Raw genomic sequence first — 26909 nt, forward strand, 5'->3', positions numbered from 1 at the left:
ATTGCTGATACAGAACTTTATTTTTGTGCCACTTTTTAAAAAGATCCCCTCGCCCAAGGAATTGCAGACATTTTAATTTCAACATAAACTTTTCTATTTTTTCCTTCTGTATATGTCAAAATACTGCATCTAGTAGCAGAACTGCAAATTTTAAACCTATCAAGAATAGCACAGCCATCATGAAGAGCTTCAATCATTTCTCTCTGTTGCTCCTTTTATGCTACATTTAAAGTGATGACATTAAGCCTTGAATGGGTTTTAACTTATCAAATTAAAGTCTACACCTTTCATTAGTTTTTAATAGCATGAACACCAAATGAACTCTGGCACTCCTGGGGGGAGTAGTGAAGATTAAAAGAGATAGAACTTGAATTAAGTTGATGTTGAAAAGATACTGGCACCAAAACCACCGCCGATACATTCATCACTTTAGTGGTCAAAGACTAATTCAGTGATGCTTCTGGATAGGGAAAAAATTTAAAAAAAATATTTTTTTTATGCTTAGCAAAGTCAAAGTGAGTCTTATTTTCAGATACTTAGTATAGTTTCACTTATTTATCTTTAGAAGTATAATCCATTCAGTGTTTCAATGTTAAAACCTTTTTAGTTACATGCTGTTTACTTCAAAACAAAAAGGTTCAAAAAACTAAATATAAAGAAATCACAGAAATTTTGTCACATAAACCAAAATAGGGTGTAAAAAAATATTTATCTCTGTTTTTCTCCTCATTATATTCTGCTCCTGCCATCTTTTAACGTCTCTGAAAAGTACATTAACCTTTGACTTCTTCTCTTCCATTATTCAAGTTATTACTTCTCCTCACATCTTATACCATAACTTCAACATCACGCAGCTTTCTTCTAAAAATGTTCTTTTTAAAATGTTCTTTCTTCTCAAAAATGTTTTCTTTTGTCTTCCCTCACTGTTATCCCTAACTTATCCTTCCTTTTTCAGCCTGGATGTTTGTTTCTTTGTCATCTGTCTCAGCCACTTCATTGGGCCAACAAGAGCCTGAACATCCCCAAAGACCTTTGTCCCATGCTAAGAGCTGTACCTAAGATACTGATATTTTCGTGTATGTTGGCTTTAGTTGTTCTGTGAAGCAGAAAGATTACTTCAGGTCCCCACTAATCAAGCGGAAAATGGATGACATGAGCAAGATGTGAAAAGCTCATTGGTAGCCCCTGGAGAAGTATTGCATTCAAAGTTGACAAATTGCAGGGGATTTAAGGAGCACATGATAGGGCAAGCAAATGGTCTTGCTTTCAGCAGTTACTCATCAGAACATTTGTCTTTTCAGAAAGACAGGTTGTTTAGACAATAATTATGAGTATTGTATATGTGCAGCTTTGAACAGTGTTATTTTCTACACGTGCAAAAAAGCTCCTCTGAAGTAGCCAGTTAATCAAGAGTTAACCTCAGTTTTGGTATTTCTGAACCAAGCATCTTCATTTCCATGAAACAGTATGTTAACACTTTTCATTACAGGATCATGTGTGCTTTATTTCACAGCACTCCTGCTCTGCACAGTATCCAGAGCACAGCCAATCAATATATTTTTTTATCTTCTTTGTTCATTATGTGTGCCAATCCCTTGTTTACTGGATACTGTTCAAACCTTTCCCTGAAAACAGAATTTTGAGTAACCATCACAGGGATTTTCTGTAGTGTTCAATGCTATAAGAACCAAAGGTTTAGTAAACAATGGTTTAACATATTCTTGCAGGAGTGTTGTCTTCGTGATTCATGGGGAAACCAAGGCATGAAGAAATTAAGGTCAAAAGTACCCACAAGTTTTTCATTCCTATTTGAGATGCACAAGACTTCACCTTTTAGAATATTTATCATTCATAAATTCCTAACATTTAAGGCCACACCCCAAACGTATTTTTGTGTAATTTATTTGGTCTTCTGAATATCACCAGTTGTCCCTGTATTGAGCCCAGAAATTTATGTTTTTTTAAACCTGCTTTCCAGAAAGATAAAAAAAAAATTTCAAGAGGTGGGGAGACCACCCTTTTCTTCTGACAGTGTGTTCCAATGATTCAAGTTGCCCTTACTCTACTAGATTTAAAATTCTTTCATATCCTGCATTTTCTGTTCACTTATCTAGGGGCAATGAGGATCAGTAGCATCACAAAGCTATCACATTCCCAGTACTTGATTTACCTTGTTCAGAATCAAAACATATATCTCTGTAGCTCTTTACTGAGTAGGGCTGTCCTCAGGGTTTTTTTATAATCTGAACAGAATAAACTCTTTCAGTACATGCCTTTTTCCCTAGTGTTTGCATTACTGGTATGGCTCTTTTCCTCTTCTCTGGGCTTTCAATATCCTTTTCTTTTAGGGTGTGAACACAGATGTATCTGCTTATTTGTATCCTTGTTTCTCAGTGTCATACATAAAGTAAAATCACCTTAAAATGTTTCATGGATGTACTTACTATTTTACTTTTCCAAACATTATCCTGCACCTTGTATTTGCATCCCAGATACTTTTCAGAGTCAGTGTTTTTTAGAATACAGTTACCCTTTCCATAAGTGTAGCCCCTGTCATTGTTCTTAAACTGAGAATTTTGCATTTGGTTATATTAAAATACACTTGATTTGGATACACCTAGCTACCAAAGGGCCCAGAACATTGTTTGGTCATCATTATTTACTTACTGTCTTTGTTCTTCATCAACATTACCAGCCATGTCTATCTTGCTCTGGGTCATTGAAGGATATGTTGAGTAAAAGTATGCCTTGTACTGATACCTGTGCAACCTTCCTAGTATTATGGTATTAACATAGTGACAACTACACTGTCAGCCCATTCTGTACCCACTTCAGAAGTTTTCTCTTGCTGGGGCTTTTATTTTATTAAGTTCTTTTGTCTCACAAGTCAAATCCTAAAAAATACAACCTTATCTAATGGAAGGTATCCCTGCCCATGCAGGGAAATTAGAACTTTGCTTAGGTCCCTTTAAGGTCCCTTACAACCCAAGCCATTCTAGGATGCTATGAAATCTCTGCAGAACAACCATTTCTAAACTCATCAAGAAGGAAATCAGATTTGTTTGGCAAAACCTATTTTACACAAAAACATGTTGACTGGGAATTATTATATTCTTTATTTAAAGTATATTAATGGAATCCAGTACTTTCACTTATTTGGCCCAGTTTTAATTCCACCCATTGTTTGTTTTTTAAATATTGACACCTTATTAGTGCTCTTCCAATCTTGGGGAATATCCTAATATTTTAAGATGGATTAACAAAGATCTCTAACAACCCTATGACACCTAAAGTGAAAATTCTCTGAATCTGTAAATGTAAAACTTATTCATCATTGATTTCTAATAAACTGAAAAGTGCTTATTAATTCTACATAAACTGTAACTATAGCATCCTGATGTTTTTTCAAAGACCAACCTATTGGAGCTTTTTGCATTACAACTTATGGTACAGGTATTCCAAACTGGGCTTATACATCCTCTGTTTCTCACATAATGAGAAATCTGTATTATCTGTAGTCCTGCCGATGTTGTCTTTTCCCTTGATGCCTTTGGCTACTCATCCATTTGCATCACTTCAGACCTTCTATCTTTTAGGGTGTATTTGTAATTTTTCAGTCTGCATTTTTGAGACTTTTATTGTGTGTTTGCTGTATTTACTTTCTTCATGAAGAAAAAGTTCTACTTTCACTTGGTTATGGGGTGAGATATTCTCTATAGCCACCCTTAAAGGACTCTGCTCTTTTCTATCATATTCTTCTATCCCTTTTTCTCCCAGTTTTGAAGTATTTTAATACTTTTTCAAGTGTTTCTGTGCATGTAAAGATTCTGGTTGTTTTTTCCCGTGTGGAATTCACTTGGTTTACTATCACTTATCTCTAACTCTTTATCAGTCTCCACTACAATTACTACCTCTTGTGTTGTAGTGAGATTGTTTACCTTATGCTCATGAATAATATATGGTTTCTGAAAGTGTATAGTCCTAGTTTATAATTGTCCATACAAGACTCCCAGAATATGTGTTCTAAGATGAAGTCCCCCTTAGCATCATTATTTTCCTTTCCAACTATTACAGATATGTGCTGAAGAAAAACTTTTCTTGTTCTCTGGGTAATTTGCTGACCAGCAAGCCTTTCTCAAGTTATTTTAGCTAACATATTGACCTCCACATACAAGAGCTGTGGTCTTGTGTTACTGATCACTCTAAATTGAATAATGGCATGAGGGTTTTTTTAAGGCATCCTATTCCATTACTGCTTTTCTTATCCTTTGTGTTAATCTCAGATTTTAACATGCCAGTTGTCCACCAAGTTTTAATAATGCTGGTTATATAAAATTTATTCCCACCAATTAGAATTTCCACTTGTTGCTTACCCACATTCCTAGGATCAGTACATAAACAATTCAAAGGATTCTTTTCATTATATTCTTTGCCACATTAGTGCAACTTACTCGTTAGGTGCTGAATTTGAGCATGTACCTCATTTGCCTTCCAAATAACCTCCCCTTGTGTTGCTGATTTAATATCCTGGCTGCTCCAGCTAGTTTCCAACTGAGAAGATTAGCCTCCTACTTGTGTGGTGTAGGCTGTCCTGTTCATACAGTCCCTTCTTTCACTGATGTGCTGTTTCATGGATCAAAATCTGCTTTTCAGCCATGGATGACAAGCAGAAAATGCTGGAAATAAACTTTCTCATGTGTGATAACTGGGGATAGACACTTATTTTTTAATTTTCCTCTTAATTGTTTTCAATGCAGTTGAAGTCTTCAGTAATTTAATCAAAGGTCTAATGAACTGGAGGCATTATTTAGCATTTATGTTCTGTCTCCCATTGACTTCAGTTGCAGCTGTGAGTGCACGGTACTTCTGCAGATTAGACATGAGGAATTTATCTTGCCTAGTCAGAAAATGAGTAACATGCTATGAATCCCTCTGAAAGCTTTCAGTTAATTCATGCTGAGGTGTCTTGACTGAGGGATGGATAGATAGATTCCACAACTGCTGAGCAACATTCATCTCCATTAAATATGAAGTATAGTTGTTCTTATCATGGTCCCATTCCAAAAGCTGCAACAAAAGAAACAAGAATAAACAGGTTACAGGCTCTTTCACTGGGCAGGAATGATTCATGATCAGGTATAGGCCCACCCTGTGCAACAATTAGAAAGAAAGTTGGGAAAAAAATGCTCATGCAGTTAGAAGTAGCACCATGATGCATGATCATCTTCCTTCTGACATTTCCTAATATCTCTGTACTTGACTTCATGACCTTATTAATGTTCTGCCAAGGAAGGGGTTAACTCACCCAGCTTTAGCTGCCGTTTGTCAGAGTTCCATTTATAGTCAATACAAAGGGTAGAACATATCACCACAAGGCAGTTCTTCTGCCCTAAAGATTAGTGCAGAAAATATGTGACGTGTTCTTTGTAAGTGCCTGGTTCAGTTAAACTTTAGGTGGCTGAAGGTAGGGGAGATAAGTGGCATCATTTCTCTGTGGCTGTTTTTTGCGTGTGTAATCATACACAAGGTCTTTGTAGAAAGGTACACTCACAGATGAGGTTAGGTGTGGGTGGCCCTACACACCCAGATACAGTGTTATTATGTAGCTGCACATAATACTGTTTCTCCTCTACTTATAATACTTCAAAATAAATCTTGAAGCAAGCCTCTGGTGTGTTAAAGTTGTATTTCTGGACTGAGTTACTGAATTTGGACCAAGTCTTAATTCACTTTGTTAGTCACTGACAACAGTTTAGTAGCGCTGTCTCCCAGCTCATCTCTATAAAAAAGAGTTATTTGCATAGGAATGATACAGAAGTGACTGGCTGGTGAAGACTGACTTCCCACTTGGAATGATCTGAGAACTTCTCAAGATGCAGTGTGTTTAGTGAGCTTCTGTCAAAAATTTGATAATGCATTGAACCATGAGAGATAATCTGACTTTTGTCCTGCACATCTTATACTGAAACAGAGTAAAGATGTGTTCCCTAGAAATCCAGGGATATGTTTATATTTCTTCTTAATCAGTTGCTAATGATATCTACTTTTTAAAGATACATATTTAGGAGGTTAGGCTAACCTTGAGACAGATTTGCTAGCATTTTCATTCCCTTTCTTGTATGTAAAAATTTTAAGTGTAAAGCTGCTACTCATCTTTTCAACAAAATGTTCTTCAAAAAATCAAATTCCTAAACTTTGTGTTGGCATAGGATGTTTTACTAGTCAATATTCTTGATTTAATCTTTTTTCCTAGTGATATTACTTATTTTCTTTCAGTGGAATAATTGCAAAATCTGTACATTACAATTACTGTAGGAAAGATTGGGAATGGTTAGTTTAAATTATTTTATTTTCTACACACTTTTGGAAAATTGCACAGTTGTTTCAGTGCAATAATAATGAAATAGCAAGCTACTTCTATTATCAAATATACTTTAAATTTGTCAGTCAGTATTTACTTCCTGTATTTTACTGAGCTGTGAGGTTTATTGTGGATACCAGCAGTTTGTTTCAGTGTTTGTAGCAACAATTATTTCAACCTAAATGCTAAATTACAATAATGATGATGATGATATTTGTAGCTACTAGGAAGCAATAATTCCTGACCATAATTCTGCAAAATATAATATAAGGAGGGTTACAAAAAAATCTTTAAAAATAATATATTTGTAAAATAAATATTTTTTTTAAGAGAGCAGGGCAAGCAAAGGGGCTAGCTTGTAACTCTGTCAAAAGAGTGGTTACCTAGAGCTGAAAAAACATTGCTAATTATGGACTAATCTAGCTGTTTATCTGGGAGAGATAGAAATTTTTTATATATATATAAAAGGTCTTATGCTCAGAGAAACTAGCAATTCAGCAGCAGTTGATGTAAAAAGTAACACTTCTTGTGGAAGATTATATGTCACCAAGGTGCTGAATAAAGTTTTCAGATTTTTTCAGAATACCGCAGTGTAATAAATTAAAAAGAAATCTAAGTTTTGTAATAAGTTGTGTTTTAAATTTGCATCCCAACATGAAGCCTCAGCAGACAGTCTGAGTATTAAATAGTGCTTCTTTGACTGTAGAAGTATCAATAATTAATCTTAGTAGGAAATAAGTTCATTAATTCTTGCCAGCAATGACAACTTGAGAGTGACTAGACCAGAAAGAAGCCCCTTGCCTCTAATGAACTTACTGTGATAACTTGCATTTACTTCAGTGGGAGCAGTGTTGGGGCCATGTGTAATTAAGTCCAGTGTACTGTAAATATTCTTATGACATAACTTTGACAGTTGCAGTTCATCTTGAATTATTTACATTTCCTAAGTTATCACTTTGCTAGAAGGCTTTATGTGTTATTTCGAAAAACCATGGTCTACTGATGACATCTCCATTCAGGTGCTGTTAATGTATCCCAAGGAGCGGGTATGAACTAGTACTTTCTCTCCCTTCAAGAGGTGCAGCACAGCTCTTTTTCCACCTTTGAGGAAAGGTATCTTCACAAATCATGAACTGGGACTGGCTGCCAGCTTCACTGAAAAAGAGTGTAATTTGGAACCGAACTTGCAAATTCCTTAATTTTGTGGGTACACTCTTAGAGTTCTTGATTTAGGTGTATGATTTACTCATCTCAGGAACTCTGGTACTTGAATTCTATTTAAGGACTATCTTTTGTAGAAAACAGTTACATTTTACCAACAGCTGGAATTCTGGGCAAGGCACAAAGCAGTATTGGTATACATGAAACAGTGACAAGTTGTAGTTTTAAATCTAAAAAGTGAAACTCAGTCAGATTATGAAATACAGAAAAAACATGGTTTAAGGAAATAAATCTTTCTTTCTTAATATTTCATGTTAATTTGAATGCTCCAAAGTTTTTCTGCTGCTTTGACCTCTAGCAGTAATAGCAATGGATATTAAGCTAGCAGTCCATTTCACCTGAGGCTGTTGATAATTTAGTCATCTGAAACAGCTTCTTCTAAGCAGTGTCTCTAGGATGTAGTTCCTCCCTCCAAGGGGAGTGGACTTTTGTTATATTATGTAAATCAAGAAGCACATTCGTTACCACCACATTGCTAATTCCTGCCTTAACCTGCAGAACCAGGAATTGCACAGCGCTTTTCCTGCATGCAGCAAACATGAAAAGCCCCTGCTCCTGCTTTTCCTTTTAGTTTATTGGGGGAGTTGAATAAAAGTAGATTCAAATCAGCAGGGGTTTTGTTTGTCAAATTTTGCAAATCAGGCTGCAGAAAGTTGAATTTTACAAGCCCCGTTCAGCAGTCCATGATAACAAATTCATTTCAGTTTTCACTGTAACATTCATACCGACTCTTTCAATCTTAATTTTGATTGATTACTCACCAACAGAAGTTTATACTGAAATCTTTCCTTTGTCCTCTTTATCCCTTGCTCACCTTTTCATTCTTTCCCTGTCAATTATTAACACTGTGACGTTACTTGTTGCTGCAGTAACTTTGTTTCAATGCAGCTGTTGCCAGGTGAATTTTCTTGAGGCTTGGTTGTCACATTTACAAAGATTTTATTAGATAGCAGAAAAGTTCTGTTTCAGGCAGCAGTCTTCAACTTTATGTTCTCAGGGAACTATCCTGGGCTGTCTCGAGAACTTTGGTTAGAAAACAAAATACAAAGGGAAATGTACTGTGTCTTGGTTCCAGTGTATGGTAGGGTTTGCTGGCAAGGTAGATACCAAGACAGTGAAATATGTTGGATTAAATTCACTGGGTCAGATTTCCTGGGGCCCTGGTGCAGTTGTGGTTCATGAGGGGCTCAGCAAACAGAATGTGTCTGATTCATGTGTTAATTCAGATCTTATTAGGTTGGGTTTTCGACTGGGAAGTGTTGCTGTAATTAGATGGTGAGTCCAGCCAAGCTGCGTGTTTCCAGACTGTGACTGTTGCAAGACAGGAGACCAAAGTCCAGGTGCTTTCAGCTCTCTAACAGCATGCCAGTGGCCAGCCAGTACACACCCTGAGGTGCTTTTCTGCTTTTAGAGTAGGGGCTGGGGGTTAAATCTGCAGATACGGTTCCAGTTGTGACCAATTCACAAGCTTGAACCGGTCAGCCCAAACGCAGAGTTTAGGCAGCGGAGGCCCTTGCTGCATACGTGCAGTTTAAAAGTTTCCTAGAGTATGTCTTGGCCAAGGTGAAACAACCATCACTGTCATTTTCTTCTTTAAGTCTTCAAGTTCCTGCTTGCTTTGTGGTAGTTTCTGCAATGGAAAGCTGTGCAGAACACCGTATGAAAAGTTTCCAGATTTCTATTCTGAATTTAGTTAATATCTTCCCACATAGGATACAAACCTTTCCTCTGATCATTTCCTAAGGCAGAGGTTCCCTGTACTGTCCATTGCTCAAATTAATTCCTCTTTGGCACAGTCTAAATGTTAACTTTCCATTGATAGACCAAAGCAGAGTGAGACCAAAACTGAACTTCCTTTCCTCCTCTGCCCATGTCCCCTCCCCCCAGCTCATTCATGGATGACAAACAAAAGGCAAAGAGCCAGGTTTTGACTTCCAGGGGAAAACCCAGTGTAACAGCCTGAAAACACTGGAAGGGTAGAGAGAAGCAGCAGGAGAAATATGGAAAGAATGAAAATCAACTGAAAAGCTGTTGTTTAAAACCATTCCTTCTCTTTTCCTTTTCCCATCCTTTTTTAGAATTCTTTCAAAAAGCAGAAAACAGAAAAATGAGGCTCAAATTTCCTGTTTCTTTTATAGCATGTTGTGGATTCCTTGGTAATAGATGTGAGGATGTGCTTACAAGGATCCATCTCAATTTTCTTGTGATAATTACATGGTTTTTTACTTTTGAATCTGAAGTGGAAACACAGAAGTACATAGTTTTCCTTTTTTCCAGAATGAAAAATAATATATCCTGCAGCATACCTTTCTTAAAACTTACCTGTCATGGAAATATGATACATTTCTGCCCATCCCTGTTGCTGAAACTTTTTGGCTTATTGATTTCTTTACATGTTCCTGAAAATGTTGGTAGCTTCTGTTAATTGTCCCAGTGTGTATTGATGAGCCCAAAACTGATTGTCAAGCTTCCCTACTTAAGGCTCAGAGAACAAGCTGCTTATGATGACCCAACAGAGACATAGGGGAGGTCTGTGAAAGGGAGAGTATTCAACCAGCCTTAATCCTTGTTTTCAGTAAGGCAGTGTCTTTAAGTGCAGACTAATTAGTGAATAGACATAGTTGTAGATTCTTGTAGACATGTCTTTTGTTGGCTTGAGATGAACTGAGAAGCTAATAGAAATGGTTTAAAATCTCTGCTTTGCTTTCCTTTAATGCATTTCAATAGGGTATGGAGATGAGAAAATATAAATCAAAGCAGAAGCAAAAGTAAATACAAGTCAACTGAATGCCTATATTGATATATTCCATTTAGATATTAGCAGTTATTCTTGTGTCTCCCATTTGTGGAAGTCTGGCCTCATGCTTCTAAAAGATCTATCCATTTAATAACCTTTGACATGTATCAATACTAGAAAAGCATGGATTTTTTTTTTCCCTATTACACTAATGTATCATGCAAGCATTAATTTGCATTTAAATAGTATGTTAAAGTCATCAATCACAAAGTGACTGATCAAGGTAAACATAGTTCTCCCATTTTAGCACTAGAGAAACTGAATTCCAAGAGGTGAAGTGAATTTCCTTGAGAACTGATGGCATGCCTGAAACTAGAACCTTATTCTCCAGGGGGATTGCTCTCCTTTTAATCATTTCTTAATCATATCTTACTACATACTATATGATAAAATTTCTCAACAGGTAGGAATAGCCATCTGTACATTCCAAAAAGTCATTTATGGTAAAATTGAATGCAATGGAAGGCAAAGGGGAAACTAAGTTAATGATGAATGACGTCTAGTCATAGTCACCTGAAAGAGAAAGCATTCCTTAAAGATGAGCAAGACATCTGAAATATAATAAGAGGATTATAAAAAAAAATGTGGGGGGTTTTTTTTCTGGTTGTTTCTGGTTCCCAATAATTTGCATGCTGCTAGACCTTGAAACAATGCAGATAGGAAGCAGATATAGCAACTTACTCTTCTTCTATTAATTTTGTAAAATGAATGATAAATTCCAGTAATATTCAATAACAGCACCTTGGTTATTGGAGCTCATAACCTTTTTGCTGCCTTTATCACCTGTATTATTGATAGGAGATAATTACTGCAAAGCAGCTGGCTGTTGGTTTTAGAGAGCATCAATTGTTCTCCTGTCCCAGCTGTTGGCTAATAAGGACAGTCAACACATCTGTTTCAACAGCTGGTAATTAACAAAAGCCTAATTGCTGCAACTCTTTTAACAACAAATCTATGAAAGAGTAGGGATGTGGAGGAATATTATTTACTCTGTGCTCTGCACTTTCTGTAACCAGTTTCTTTTTTCTTTTTCTTTTTCTACTTTGAACACCACTGCCTTTGTGTGAAACATTGAATGGCAGGAGAACACAATATGGTAATCCAGAGCTTAAGTTTTTCAGATCTTTGTTAGTGTTTCTTATTGCAACATTTCTTTGCTAAGTTGCAAGATAAAATGGATCAAAAGCATTTTGTGGAGTTTCCTACAACAGCTACAATCCACAGCAATACGCCTACGCAGTAGGGCTGCCAATCCAGCAACCTCCAAAAGAAAGTAATGGGTTTCCCTGTTTGTGCATGAGTTAAAGAGCCCTACACCCCTTCCCAAAAAGAGTGTCATCATTCTGAAAGTGGTGGTTGTTTGAAAAAATTTGTTCCTCATTACAGATCATTCAAAACCTGTTATGCAGATGGTGTTTATTCCTTCCTCTGGTGACAACTGCAGACATTGGTTTAAAAGTTTAAAAGAAAATTCCATGTGGCACCTTGCACCCCACAAGTAGCTCACTGTTTTAGCATTACAGAATTGGAGAGGCTTCTGCACAATGCTTGTCCAAGTATCTACATTTATAGTATCAGTCAGAAAACACAAAGTCAAAGACATTTCTCTTAACTAAACTTATGTTGTGCATTATCCTTGTGTATAGCACACATACAATGGAATAGTCAGCACTAAATAGAGAGAGTGCATGTATACAGACAGAGAAATGTTAATCCCATTGAAGTCAACAGTGAACTTCTGTTGGCTTCAATGGGTCAGGATTTCCCCTGCAAAACTCAAATTTTCCTAAAAGCTGTACACAAATTTGGCATTCATTATGCTGTCCATGAAAAGAAAGTGTTCAAGTGTTAATGGAACTATTGCCTGAAGTATTATGCAAGTCAGGCATGTATTGCAGATTGTGTGAATGACTGAGTCAATAAAAATTTCTAAGAAATAGCATTTAAAGTGGTATTTTAAAGCAGTAAACATGATGAAAAAGTATGATTCTTTGCTAAAAGTTAGTCAAGATCACTTGATTAAACTTGTCTCACCAACATTTCAGTTGGCAAGTATTTCTGTACAATGAGTTCTTAATTGTCTGCTGGGTATGTTGAAAGGTATATAAGAAATTCTACCCAAGTGCTTGCCATTGACAGAGTACAGATTGCATAATTAAAAATATTCTGGCAAGACAAGTTTAGTTCAACAGGTGTTCAAGTGAAGAAATGTATAATAGATGCAGTGAAAAGGTATAAGACACGTTTTGAACTAATAAAAACAAAAGCACTGGCTAAAATTCTAACTGTAAGATAGTAAGGTAGAAAAGTGTTTACTGTCTGGGTTTATCAGAACAGTGATTTTTGGACACAACCATCTTTGGTGATTGAAATGATTTCTTTTGTCATGCACAAACAAGAGCAAAGAAGGAAACCTTCTGTGTTCAATTATACTGTGGGATGTTGCTGGAGAATTTTATAGTTGACAAAAATTCTTTTCAATGTTTTACGTTGTTTCACTTTGCAAGCTGCAGTTATCAACTATGCAGCAACTACCTCTTTTCCCAATAGAAATGTAGTTGAGTCTGAGTGTGTTGCCACAGAAATTTAGACATGTTCTTCAGCTATGCACCAAAACGTATGTAGGGAGTAAAAAGAATGCTGTTCACCAAGGCAGAGATGTAGTAGAATCTAAGATTCAGAGAGCTAGTCTGGTCAAAATCAGCACCAGCTATCCAGTCTCAGAGTGACTGATCCCTCTTAAACCTCTAGGATTGCACAGATTGAGAGTGAAATTGTCCCACTCACCTCAGTTACACAAGTGGCTCAAGGTAGTAAAGGCTGAAACCAACCTTAGGACCAGGCATGAAGCTTTGTCTCCTTCCCAAAAGTGCTAGGCACAACAGTAATCTAGCTGGAGTAAGAGCCCAAATTGTCTTGCTGTGTTGTCTGATGAGAACTTCAGACATCAAAGGAGAAGGAGTCCTAACAGGCCTGCCAGATGCAAGGTTGGTTTGAGAATATATTGGTAGTCGTAGTCTAGACACGGTAATGTGGGGAATATACTCAATAATTCTTTCTTCTTCCTAATTTTCCTGCTAACAGATACATTTATTCAATAAGTATTTATTCTTAAATATAACAGTTGATGTTGAACTCAGCATTTTGATTCTGAGGTTTTTTGTGTACAAAAATATCAGATCAATTTTGTGTATACCTGCTAATTCATTTTCCATGAGGACAAACCCACTAAATATTAATTCAAGTTCTTCCCTTCTTTTATTTCCAAATGGTGGAAGAGCTATGGACAGAAGCAGTCCCACTGAACTCATGGAGACAAATAATTTTTATAATCCTGTACAGACTTAGAGCTTTTATGAAAAATCTGTAGTTTAATTCTGATAGTGGGATTAGATGCAGCTGCCTTCTGCAAAAGTGCTGTCTGTCAAGAGGTAACAGTCATTCTGTCTCATGAAAGGTTGTAATTTGCAGTGTGTTATCACTTAGCAGTAGTTATAAGCTTTGGAGCGTAAATTGCCAACTCCTTTTTTTGCTCAAGTTACCACCTCTCATGGTTTTTTCTGCCCCTTTTATGCAGCATGAATGACTTCAATGTACATATTTGCTCTCAGGAAAGAGACCTGTGAGATGTTCCAGTGTCTCAGCTGCACTAAGTATCTCAATTGGACTGGTGTCATGCTGAAATCAGGGGTAAAGAACTGTAGTAAGTGAATGTGTCATAACAGAGAAGCCAAAGTGTAACCAATTCCAGACAGCAATGGAAGGGCATGGTCAATGGCTGGTCAAAGGTCAAAACCAAGGACTTCACTAGAAGGAGGAGTCCACAATAGAGGTTGGAGAGTGAAGTAAGGTTAGAAAGATGTACCCAAGCAAGAGTTATTCCTGCATCCATAGAATGGAGCTGAGGGTGACAACTGTTGAGCTTGTCAGAAGTGCCTCACTAGCCTAATGGGAGATGCAAATTGTCATTTAAACTCATATATAAGTCAGATTTATCAGTACTGGTCAATTTATTTATTATTTATTGAGCCCTTGTTAGTTGACAAGACCAGTTATCCGTATAGGATCAGGGCACAGGGTGGCACAGTAACATGCAGTCATTTGTGCTTTTTGTTAGAAAGCACCTTGGCATGGTTTTAACCCTCTCTCTTGGACAACGCCTTTGAATACTATATTCCTATTTCCCTTTGACTATCTGGTTAGCAGCTCTTTCTTTTAGGGGTCAATGGAAGGGAGCTTTTGGCATGATAACTCAAGGCCAGAGTAGATCCCAAGGCCAGTAGATCTCAAGGCCAGAGCATGGTTTCTGACTGGTTCTTTTTAGCAACGAAGAGGCTGCTGCTGTGGTCACTTTGGGGTATATTAGCAGAGCCTGAAAATGGACCAGACAGAGCCCTGAAAGCACACACAGTTTCTGGCTGCAGCACAGATAAAACATGTCTGGCTGTAACACATACTTTCTTCTGTTCATCTGCCAAGTTCAGTTCCACCTTGAACTGGATAGGACACTTTTTGGGCTGAGGGGAATGTCACTTTTATTGAATAGGGTCTTTGTTACAGCAAAGCTTCTGAGACAACATTACAAGAGTACCTTTTGGTCCTATGCTGATGACTTACTGTTTGTGGCAGATACTGAGTAGATATTCTAAGTGGCCAAAGTAATTTGTGTGGACAGTGTGTTTACTGTGGGTACTGATATTTGAAGCTTTCCCAGAGTAATCTGCCAGTAGGTCTCAGACACCACCTGGAAGGCTTCTCCAGCTCACTCCAGCCTACATGGTCATTTCCTTCTTGATTTCCCATAAGGAGATTCCCACTAAAGTTTGTTATAGTGTAATAGTCTTCATGGTGTGTGTGAACCAAGTCAGATCTATCAGAGTTGAGGGAAACATGACCATTTTTTAAAGTAGATCAGAGAGGGTTTTCTTCATTTTAAGCTTGTATTCGATAACCTGGTCTACTTTAGAAGGAATGTGTGTCTTCTAGTCAAGTTACTTACGCAGATCTGAAGGGGGACATAATAAGCCTTCCTCAGATAAACCATATGCACCATGCCCAAAACAATGTGCTTTATTTTCCTATTAAATAAGGCTGTATTGCTGTCACAGTTTAATGCTGGGCAATTAAACGAATGGCAGATGTTTTGTATTAGCCCCTGTCCCTTCCCAGAATGGGAAGGGAAAGCAGATAAGGAAGGATTACAGGTTGGAAACTGAACTACACAGCTTTTAAAAAACAGGAATTATGAAAGTGAAAATAATGAATAGTGATGACTTTTCATTATTTATTTGAAATTGAATTTTTACAACTTATTTTAAGATCAGAAACAGTGTGTGATGTCACCAAGGCCAAACCTGAGTAACAGAACATAGAAAAATGTGCCCTTTCCATATGCCCACAGCTGTAAGCAATCTTTAATCTGAGAAGTAAAAGAATTAACTTACTTCTTTTCATGTAGATTCTAAAGACACGGCTACTAAGCAAAATAATTGTTTTGAATGACTTTTTGCTTCTCTGTTAAAGTCTTGTTGGTTCTTTTCTTTTGAATTTCTTTTCACTGTGCATCATGGTATAGTAGTGAGGCAAGTATCTACCTGTCTGTATATGGAGATGTAACTGCTTGCTATTTTAAAGCACCTTCAGCTTGTGTTCTTAATAAAATCCTTCCTACTAAAAGGTCAGCATCTTTGCACAAGACGCTATTTATTTGCAAGACCCAGTCCAGCTATGAATGTGTATTTCGGAGCTGTCGTCCTTGAAAGTTTTCAGGAGTCTTTTTATGGTCACTAGGGTTATATCTTACCTGAAATGAGCTTTGTAGCATCCTTAGGTAGTTATCCATATGCCCATAGTAGGGATCTCTGGGGTTTTTTAGCTGTATACTCAAATGGAAACCATAAATGAAATATTGACCCTGGGATGTCAATTGCAGTTTTGGGTCAGCCTCACAGAGGCAGAAATTCAAATCAATCTTCCTCACTGGGTGAATCATTATTTACAAAAAAAATGGTTCCATGTATTAGTCTCACATATTCATTACATGCCTTGGAGATTGTCCTTAGAATAGCTATTTTGTCCTGCCATTTCAATATACCATATATTGCTTGGAAGAAGTATAGGATATTACAAAATAATACTGTAGATGATGCAGAAACTTTTTATCAACCTTATATCTAAGTTTAGATGAGAAAATTCTTAATTCTCACTGAAAATTCATACAGATACTTTCTTGCAAAATATGATAATAGGCTGAATCTGGCTGTAATATGTGCTCATTTGGGCACTTCACTGGGTGACTTCCTTGTCAAGTACTGCTGGTACAGTGCATTTCCCAGTGTGATATGACTGTGCGGTGCAAGAATGAAGTATTCACATCTTAGATGATACTGCTTTCAGATAATTAGTAGATATTGTTTGCTACTGTAGTAATGAAAAGAACCAAATATGTACCTAGTCCAGGCAAAAATGCTATTGATACCCTTCATTTTCTTTGACAGAGCTGTAAAAAGCTATTTGGTGATTTATTTTTATTTCCTGATTACATTATCTGCATAATATTTGTTGTGGCCTGTTGCTGGCATCCCAGTTACCAGAGGACCTCTCAGAAATGAATGACCATACAAGCAATATTCATATTCATCATGTATTCCTGCTGGGAAATTTGTTGTTTTGATGTAGACAGGAATCTGGACTTCAGATAGCAATCATTTTTTGCAAATCTTTTGAAAAGTTCCTTAAAATATTAAACTAGGGATAGCATGAAGACTGAGTTTTGGAAGGTGGCATTAGGTAGACTTGTAGCTCAACACTTACTGAAAATGACAATTTCAATTTTGGAATAAAAGAAAGATTATAGGTTAAGCATTTTTCATTCCAGTAAGGTAAAACTGTAGGCATTCTTTGTAAAGTGAAAAAGATGCTGAAAAGCCAGTGTTGGTGCTTCAGCATCATATATGTGAAAACCATGATTTCAGGTCCCTGATCCAAGTTGGGCACCTGCAACATTTTGATGGCAGGGCTATGGAGTTAGTCTCCTTTTCCACAATGCATCTTCTTTTTGGAATTGCTTTTCTCATACTTAGAAATTTATTAAAAAAATATTTGTGCCAATTGCAAAGAGAGGACATGGACCTATAGAAGTCACCAGAAGCATGAGTAATTCATATGGCTTTAGAGCAAGGAAGTATGCTCACTGGTGGGAGGCTGCCATGTCCAGGGGGAATTAACAAAAGAATAGTACTCAACCTTAGGTTTCTGCATCCAAAATAAATCACCTAACCACATGGCTGGGGAGGAGTAATCACTTCTGTCAGAAATTTTGCCTGAAATTCCTCAGAAATATTTCCATCTAAACCAATGCATCTTCAGAGGGCCTTATTGTTACAGTGAAACAATGCTTTTTATTAAAAAAAAAAAAAAGTTTAATTGATATTTATTCTGAATGACAGTAATATTAGATTGTAGAGTAAAATCTTGTTATAGTTAATTATTTAAACCTGATGCAAACTCATAAAGGTCATGTTTGCTGCTGAGATCCCATTCATTTGTGCCCAGAGGGAACGTCAGCCTGGGTGTGGCTGTGGCCATGTGTTGAGGAAAGCTGTAGCTTAAAGGCTCTTTAAAGAGTTCCCACCACTGCCACCACTGTTAAATTCAAATTCAAACACACAATTCTCAGCTGGTTCTTCAGGGTAGTTTTCTACCTCTACTGATCCTCCACAGCAGCAGGGCATATCAGGGATTTATGTTAATTATGTATTTCCTGGTGTGTCTATAGTATATAATATCAATTATAGCACTGTTCTAATTTTCACATTTCATATTTATAATTGTCAAGGTCAGGTGATACTTAAATGCAAGTTGAAACATTTAATCTCATTTTCTAGGTCAGGGTGTCCTCTGTTTGTATTGTAATGAAACAGTTTGACACATTAACGCTGTGATTTAAAAAATGAGGAGATCACTTAGTGTGCTAGAACACTAGGCAGTTTCAGTCCCCTCCTGTTACCTGGAGTCTTTTTATTCACCCTGAAAACCTCTGATCCCCTAATTAATAAGACAAGTGCTTATATTCTCTTAAAGATCAAAGCTCTACCTACTTCTCTTGCTGGTGGAACAGTTTGATCTGTTGACACTTTGATACAGAAAATAAGATGAGCTGTTGTAATCTGCACTAAGTAGCAGCTGCTAATGTAAAGATAACAGAATGGTTAGAATTTGGGTGTAATAATGTGTCACAACAAGACTTGCTCCATCATGCTCTACATACTTCTTCTATTGACGTGGTGAATAAAATGTAAAAGCAGTAAAAATAGCATAAGATAAGAAGTGTTAAAATAGAAATATTTCTACAGTGGTTTTAAAATTTTTCCAGATTTTTTTTGTCCCCATTTTTTCTCCAAATGGAGACCAATGGAGCAGAAAGGTCACCTACTACAATCTTTTCCCATTATAAAGCTCTACCAAGTGTAAATGATTGAGTCCATATATTACAGAAATTACCTTTGAGGCTCTTCAGACTTCTTATCCATCCTTCTTTAAATGCACAGGAATATCCTGGATCAGTAGAAGGAAAGCTGTTAGTAGCAATCATTACTTAGTTAAGGAATTACCTGCGTGTTAACAGATATCTCAGTCAAGATAGGGGAAAATGCTTTGGGTTGGAATGTTGTCAGTTTTAATTAGCTGAATTATAATCTCAATGAGAATCGAATAAGAATATCCCATCCACAAGAAGGGTGATTATTAAGCAATAAAGTTATGTCTTAGAAAACAAGAGATACAGATACAAATGAAAATTGCTAAAGGTTAAGCTAAATTGGCCCTTGGAAAGGAAATTAAACAATAGTGTAAGGACTGAAATGAGAACAAGGAAAAAGGAAGCATGCCTCATCTCTGATGTAGATATCAAGGATAATCAGGATTAGGTCCAGATATGTGTGGTTTTGGTTTTGTTGTTTTTTTTTTTCCTTCAACATTGGGCAATAATTATGTCAATTATTAAAACGGGGGTTAAGAAAAGTGAATGTATGGAAATGGAGTATGCCACAGCTGTTCAATAGGTTATTTTGCTCAGTGGATAGATCCTATCTGGTTCCCAAAATTGTAGAAATTATATTAGAGTTCTTTAATAAATCCTGTAAAGCTGTCTATGGTGTAGTATGACAGGGAATTCATAAGGGCAGCATCTATATTTAGAAAGGAAAAAAATGTAATTCTGACCAGTGTAAACCAGTTAGTCTTTATTACATTTGAATACAGTGTATTCAGTGTATTACAGTGGAGAATCTGTACGTTGTTATTTTAGAAGCAGGCACAGGCTGAATGTGGGAAATGCAATTTGCTGTTAACTGGATTCACCTAGAATCTTCCAGGATGGGCACGTGGAGTTCATGTCTGTCTGCAAATGTCATGTACCCATGAAGGTGTTGAGGAATTAGGCAAAAGACAATAAGGAACTGGTTAGCAGGAAAGATAACAGCAAACACCTTTGAAAGAAGAAACGTTAAGGTCCAAGGATTTCACTAGTGGAATTTCTCTCTAATTTCTCACCAATTGGTTCTGAACCAGTTTTCTTTAATGCTGTCGTTCAGAACCTTTGGCATGAAGAGCAAGTGTCCCAACAAAACTGCTTGATAACACGTGGTTGTAAAGTATTATTAATACAAAGGGGAGATATTATTAATACAAAGTAAGTTCAAGCTGTCTTGCAGAAAGATTGGAAAGGCCTCAAGTACTGGAAAAATAAAAGCAGTGGGGTGGAATTTAATGTTACCAAGTCTAAAGTATCATCATTTCAGGATGAATAAGGATTTCCACTGATAGGTGGGTAATGCCAGTGGGCAGGAGAATAGGTAGATACCAGAGGGTGACTGTGAGCAAATGGATGCATGAGTGGTATCTGGTAAGGTGTTTCTGGTGGGGTTAGGATGCAGTGCCAGCAGTGTACTGATGAGAGATTGGTTTGAATGGAGCAGGAAAGTGAAGAGCCTGCTTATGGATAGGTAACAGAAAAGGTTGGTTGTTCAGCCTACGTAAGGAAGGAAAAATAAATGTTCTCTATAAATACATATAGGTGGGAAAATCTACAAATAAAATTTTGAGAAAGCTCTCTACAAATGCATGAGAGAAGGTATCAGTACAGAGATAAAGCTACAAAGCTTTATTCCTCCTGTTTTCCTTTCTGTTGGGTGTTGAAATGCATTACAAAAGCCAACTCTCACCCACAGGGAACCTGACAACATAGGATGCTGTGTGTTCTTACCTCTTCAGATTTAAATTAGAGTTGAGGGTGGTCATGTTTGCCCTAGAGTAACTAGGAAAATATAAATAGTTTTATATTCTGTTTTCCTTTGCTTAAGTTTTCTATTCTAAATCAAATACGAAAGCATAGGAACTTGTGGGCAGAAACTTCTTTACCCAACTTCCAAAAAAGTTTAATCTTTCTGTGAAGAGTTTTAATTTCCTCAGCTTGACACTTTCCAAAGGAATAATATTGTGTTTAAAAGTTCTCAAGCAGCTATTGTTTTTACTAGAGGTGAGCTCATGTAGGATTTTTGCCATGTGCTCTATGGATGGATTTCAATATACTTTGTAGGCATCTTCCAAGTGTTTTATGGTAGTGCAGGCACCATTGTTTTAGTTAGCAGTTTAACTTTGTGATGGGTTCTGTTTTGCTTTCCTCCTTCTAGTGAAGGGAGACATCTCTTTGGGGAGCATATTTGAGTCATTTATTTGGGTTTACCACTCCTCAGGTCTATGAGTGACGGGTTGTTTTTTTGCATTGCTGCATGCTGTGCACAAAACCTCTTGTATTTATATTTTTGTTGGTCTCATGCTGCTCCCTAATATCAACCCCACTACTTGCTACTGAGATTAGCAAATGTCTGCTTTTCTTCCCTTCAGTTTTAGTAGCTTTTATGTTTTTTAAAAATCCAAAGTACCCGATTCTGCTGTTATTTTTACTGGTGCAGAGCCAGTCAAATCAGTGCAGTTTTCTCTGCTGAAAAACTGAGACAAATAAAAGTCTTCAGACTCTAGTGCCTTCTGACTTTTGTCCTGAAAAGCCAAGTGGAACATGAGGTGTATTTTTTATGATAGTTCTCCAAAGAGAGAAGCCGTTAGTCTCTCCGTGAGTAGGTGTGTCAGCTGCAAACATTTCCTTCCAGTCTAGCATTTCAATCACACTTCACAGTACACTGAAAATTGGCAAGGATGTTAATTACTGGCCTCTAGAACAAACCACCTACTTTGATTCAAGTGTGTTTTCCAAATTTTAAGAATGCTGAACAGTATAATTACAGAAAATAGCTTGGTTTGGCTAACATCCTTGTGTTCTGTGAGTTCTGCTTGCAAAGCAGCAAGCAGCACCAGACAAGAGGCTCACCTGCAGAGGATTTTAACCTCTTGCTGACAGGAGATAGGGCTTGCCAGCATGCAGTGCATTGTTTTCAGTATCAGAAGCTCTAAACCACTGTCCCTCAGATGTTAAACATTAACAATTTCTGCTATTAAAGCTGAACAAAACCCTCTATATAGGAAGAAAGTTTGGGTTTATTCTCCAGGGAACTTCCTGCTAGACTTTTATGAATGTCTGTTACAAGAGCATTTCCAGCCCTGGGTCCTGTACCTGGGCAATGCAAAACCCAGCGTGTAACCTGACACACGGAGCAGAGCAGTGCAGAGACTGCTGCATAGCTCTGCTTGTGCAATGTGAGGTTCAACTGAATTTGCCAGGGGTCAGCCATGTATCCAGGACATGATTAATTAACCAGCAGAATAAATTGCCCACTGATGTTTGGGAGTTGACAGTAAACAGTAAAACACCTGCCCTGAAGATTTACAGCCTTAGCAGAAAAATAGGAAACAGGAGCAAGTGGAAGCCCTGTTTTAGGAGAGAGATTTTGAGGTATACAGACAGGGTTGTTCATCATTATACAGTGAGTTTGGCAGAGCTAGAGGCTGAACTCCATGCATTTCCCTTTATGTGTTTGTAGCTTGTGTAACAGGTCTTTAATTTACAAAAAAAAATTCCTGCAAAGTTATTCTGAAGAGTTGGCGAAATCCACAGTCAGCATTTCTCACACACATGCCTCTTGGTTTGGGTCTCTACAATATGTACAATTAATAACCGTGAATTAAAAACATTGGAAAGGAGCCCAGTGTTCAGGCTCTTGTGTCAAGGAATTGCTGTGCAAGCCCAGTCTTATTTGTTGTTACAACAATTAATCATCTGCTGATTTTAAGATAATTTATATAGTACCTAGGCCCTCAAGGGAGTCCTATTGAACCTGGACATTTTAAAATTAATGGCGATTAAGCTATAGACCCATATTAAATATACCTGAGCACTTATTTCTCCTACCTCCTCTTTAACCATAGGGCTGTGTCAGGGCTGGCTACCTTCCTGACCCTACAAGCCACATGATGCAGTTTCCATAATGGCTGTGAGTCACAAGCCCTTCACAGTGCTATGTGAATAAACAATGGGAGGGGGAACATCCGGGAGGGTTCACAGGTGGGAGATGACAGCAGTTGCTCAAGGATTCCTTCACTCCACTATAAACCAGATCCTGGGTGAGAATACACCCGGATCCCACAGTGAGCCAGCTCATCGCCTGTTGCTGCTCTGGGTGCGGTTTCCCAGCAGCTCTCCTGCTGGTCACATCAGCCAGTGGCTCCCAGCATAGGAGCCAGGTCTAAAAGCCAGAGAGCCATGTGCAGACCAAGTCCTGCACGTCAGGAGTTTGTGGCTTAGCGCCTTGCTTCTCCCTCTATATGCCAGTCAGCAGTTTTGTACTGTAAGAACATTATAACAATATGGAATATACTTGTTGATAAACACCTGGCTGAGCTGAAGAGGTCTAACCTTAGCTGTTGAAAAAGTTTACTGTACATGTGAAGGAAATCATTCAAAACATCATTCTGCTGGGAAAAAAATAGAAATTATTGCAGTGCTAGAACAAGAAAAGATTTGTATTAAGAATTAAATCAGCAGTGTTATAAAATGGTATAACTTTAAATATGCAATTGTAATGAAGCATGGCTGAAATGAACACAAAAGGGGTTGTCACGATTTCAAAGCAATATGGGTATTCTGAATAAATTATCATTTGTTTATCGTTTCACAGGAAGAAATGGTAGGCTTGCAACAAGAAAAAGAAGCCGCTCTTCAACGGTGCAAAAAATTAGAAAAAGAAATCCAGACATTGCGTGTTTATTACAGGTAAAATAATAATACTATAAAGCAGTGACTCATAGGGGAAATTTTCTGTATGGTGTCTGACTGGGAGTGAGGAAATGGCCTTATCAAATAGGTATTTGTTGGAAATGTGAATACATCCATGAATCAAGGCCTACATTTCTGCTTTGCTGCTCACCAACCATCTCTTTGAAATAGAAGTCCTGTTCTTGTAGCCTAAATTTTCTATTGCTTTCCTCTAAGGGGAAAGTTGATGGCAGTTTATTCTCTTGAAAATGAAAAAAACTGTATTAGAGCTCTGTGCTCACTTTAAAACACAAGGACAGAAGAACCAGTTAACATAAGTGCTTGTTTCTTCTCTGGCTGCTGACATGTACCTAACTTAATCAATATAGATTTTAAAATAATAAAATTTGTAATTCCAACAGGCTGTTTTGTTTTTCAACCCCAGTGTAATATGTATGTTTTAATTCCTTATGTTCTATAGAAATACATAGAATGAGAGAAATAACCGTTCTGTCATTAATTTAGGCAGGCTGTACTGAACATTTGCATGGATCAGTGGGTTTTAGTCCCTAAGGAAAAGCTCTGTGTGGTCCAGTGAAGGAGTTAGGTTGTTTTATGGAGTGATGCTGGGTTACAACTCTCATTTTGTCCTGACCTCCTCTGTGAGAGGGGATACAGATCTGCCAGCAGGTTAAAGGCAGGAGAATTGGCATCAACACAGCAGAAAATTGTGAATCTGAAGGCTGAATGTCTGTCATGAGGGATGTGGGCTACAGAGGTAAATAATAAACGTAGTGTGAATATTATGTTCATTGGAAATAAAGAGGACTAGTTAGTTACAGCTAAAAAGCATTTGCAGTAGCAGAACTGTGTATGTTTTCAGTGTTTCAGCATTTATAAGTGAAAAGTTCTTGGATTTCTAGAGGTTTTTTGAGTTTCCACTTCCCATTAAGTTTATTAAAACCTTGGAGGGAAATTTCAAAAACAACTTTTGTTCCTAAATCTCACAGGCATTTATTTAAAGCCTGTTAATAGTGAATAGAAACCCCAAGCAATTTGTGATTATTGCTTTTAAAGAATTTGGTCAGCATTTAGTGTATGCACAAATTATGGTATGACTTACCAAGCTAGAAAGAATTTATTATAATTCCCTAATTAGTGTACTTAAATAAGTTTTGTTGAATAATTTTTAAAAACTGAAATGCAATCTTTGTATTGATATTTCAGAATTTAGGAGTTTGCTTATGTTTATGTCTGCACATTGCAGATTTTTCAGTGACTTTTAAGTTTTTGACATAGCATATCAAGTACAAGTGTAGTAGGCAGTAGCTGCAGCTTACTCATGTAAATACTTTGAGTCTCAAAAATGTTAACAATAATGACTTGCAGGAATCACAATTAGAATTATCATGTTCTTAACTCATGGCCCTTAATTTGAACAGGCAACATTTCACTGTAAATTTTATTATAACATTTGCAAGATTTAGCTGTAAGGTGTGGAAAAGCTCACCAGAATATTCCCTGGGGCAAGAGCTATTGTATCACTACTGAGTTATACTGTTTACACACTAATTCAGAACATCAAAAGTGAAAGATCTCATCTCCTACCTCACTGTCCTTAAAGGATGAGGTTTTTTTTTCTAATGAGTTCTGAAATGGACCCACAGAGTCACAGATTGATTGAGACTGGCAAGGACCTCTTGAGGTCATCTTGTCCAACCCCTCTACTCAATAGGGGTCACCTCAAATACTTGCCCAGGACCTTGTCCAGACAGGTTTTGAATATCTCCGTGTGGAGACTCCACAACCTCTGTCTAGAAACACTGCCTGAGCACAGGTGGCTGGGAAAGCCAAAGGCTGCCTGGTGCTGAACCCAGTGAGGGATGTAAAAGGCAACAAGAAGGATTCCTATAAGTGCAAAATTAGCGTCATTGGAGATCTCAGGCTTCTCTTTGCCATGGTTAGAAATTAATGTCACCATTATGAGATTAATGACATTATGAAGTTATCATTATGAAGTTCTTAACATCGTGGTTACAATTTCCCTTGCGTGACATGGACACCTGCAGCCTGTAGTGTGGCATCCAGTAGTGTGGCAGTACTTTGAACATATGACACATGAGACAGATGAAGAAAAGAATATATGTCGCATGTGCTTTGGGGACTGTATCAGACCAAGGATGAGATGGCCACAATAATGAGACATGACAAAGCAGAGTGCACATTTCCCAGGCCATCTTGAAGAATGAAAATTTATACTCTTTTTGTATGCGGAAGCTAGGTGAGGACTTGTGTAGATGTCTACTGGGTGTCTTTATTTCCTTCTACCACTGTGTTAATCTAGAGTGATTTTCAGACAGTATGTTTTGAACAGAGGTGAGAGTTTGATGCTTTGATTCAAGTTAATTGGCTAGGAGAATCTGCTGTTCAAGACCATGTTTCCCTGGAGTTATTTTTCTTTTGCACTATAGAGCTCCCCAGTGAGCAAAATTCAGGTTTCCACACATGCTTCAGTCCTCATCTGAGCTGTAGAACTCCAGTGAGACACATTATTAGGCAGGGTGCACATTTCCTTCACCTACTGTTCTCTCATCCCTTTGCCAGCTTCTCTCACCTTCTGTTGTCTTTTCAGTGCCAGCATAAGAATGACTTGGGAATTTTAGCTCCATGTGATGCTTTCTCCTCCTTCTACACTTAGGTCTTCCTTGGCCTTAAATAAAGTAGAGGGCTACCGCTATGGTCAGGAAGTTGCAGAATTTGCACTCTAAAGAGAGACTGAGAGTACTGCTCTTGTTCATCATGGAGAGAAAAAATGTCTTTGATTACTTCCGGGAGACCAAACAGTATCCTGACAGTGTCTGCAAGGAGGTTATCAAGGACAGGTTCTTCACAGTGCTGCATGGCAAGAGAGTGAGAGACAACAGATGAATTGAAACAAGAGAGTTTCACACTGGTTATCAGGGAAACATTTTTCACATCCATCACTGAAATAGGTCGCCCAGAATTGTTTTCCTGTCTCCATGCTTGGAGATTTCCACTGCTTGACTGATAAAGGCATGAGTAATGTGGGCTGCTCTCATAGTTGAAATCACTTTGCAGGGGACGGTGGCTGGACTGCAGACGTGCAACCTGGTTTGTTCTGCAGTTCTGGTAGATGCTGCTATTTGAAGCCTTTTGGGTTTTTATTCCCACTGTGAAAGAAGTCTGTGTTGTAAACTGTACTTCTTTGAAAATTAAGTGGAAGTGAATCCTAGCTAAAACTGGAGTTTTGTGGAAGATTTGAAAGTTACAAACCAAAATGAAAATGAACTTTATTTTTTTAT

At 37.5% G+C, this 26909-nt stretch overlaps 1 protein-coding gene across 1 annotated transcript in view; it reads left to right on the forward strand.

Moving 5' to 3' along the window:
• Positions 1 to 26909, forward strand: part of MIPOL1 (mirror-image polydactyly 1) — a 146222-nt gene that overhangs the window by 76717 nt on the left and 42596 nt on the right. Inside the window, exon 10 of the mRNA XM_008505275.2 lies at positions 23510 to 23604. Within this exon, the coding sequence (XP_008503497.2) occupies positions 23510 to 23604 (95 nt within the window). The remainder of the gene's footprint in view (positions 1 to 23509; positions 23605 to 26909) is intronic.

This window comes from Calypte anna, chromosome 5A, assembly GCF_003957555.1.
Source record: "Calypte anna isolate BGI_N300 chromosome 5A, bCalAnn1_v1.p, whole genome shotgun sequence".
In the NCBI taxonomy this organism is placed as follows: domain Eukaryota; kingdom Metazoa; phylum Chordata; class Aves; order Apodiformes; family Trochilidae; genus Calypte; species Calypte anna.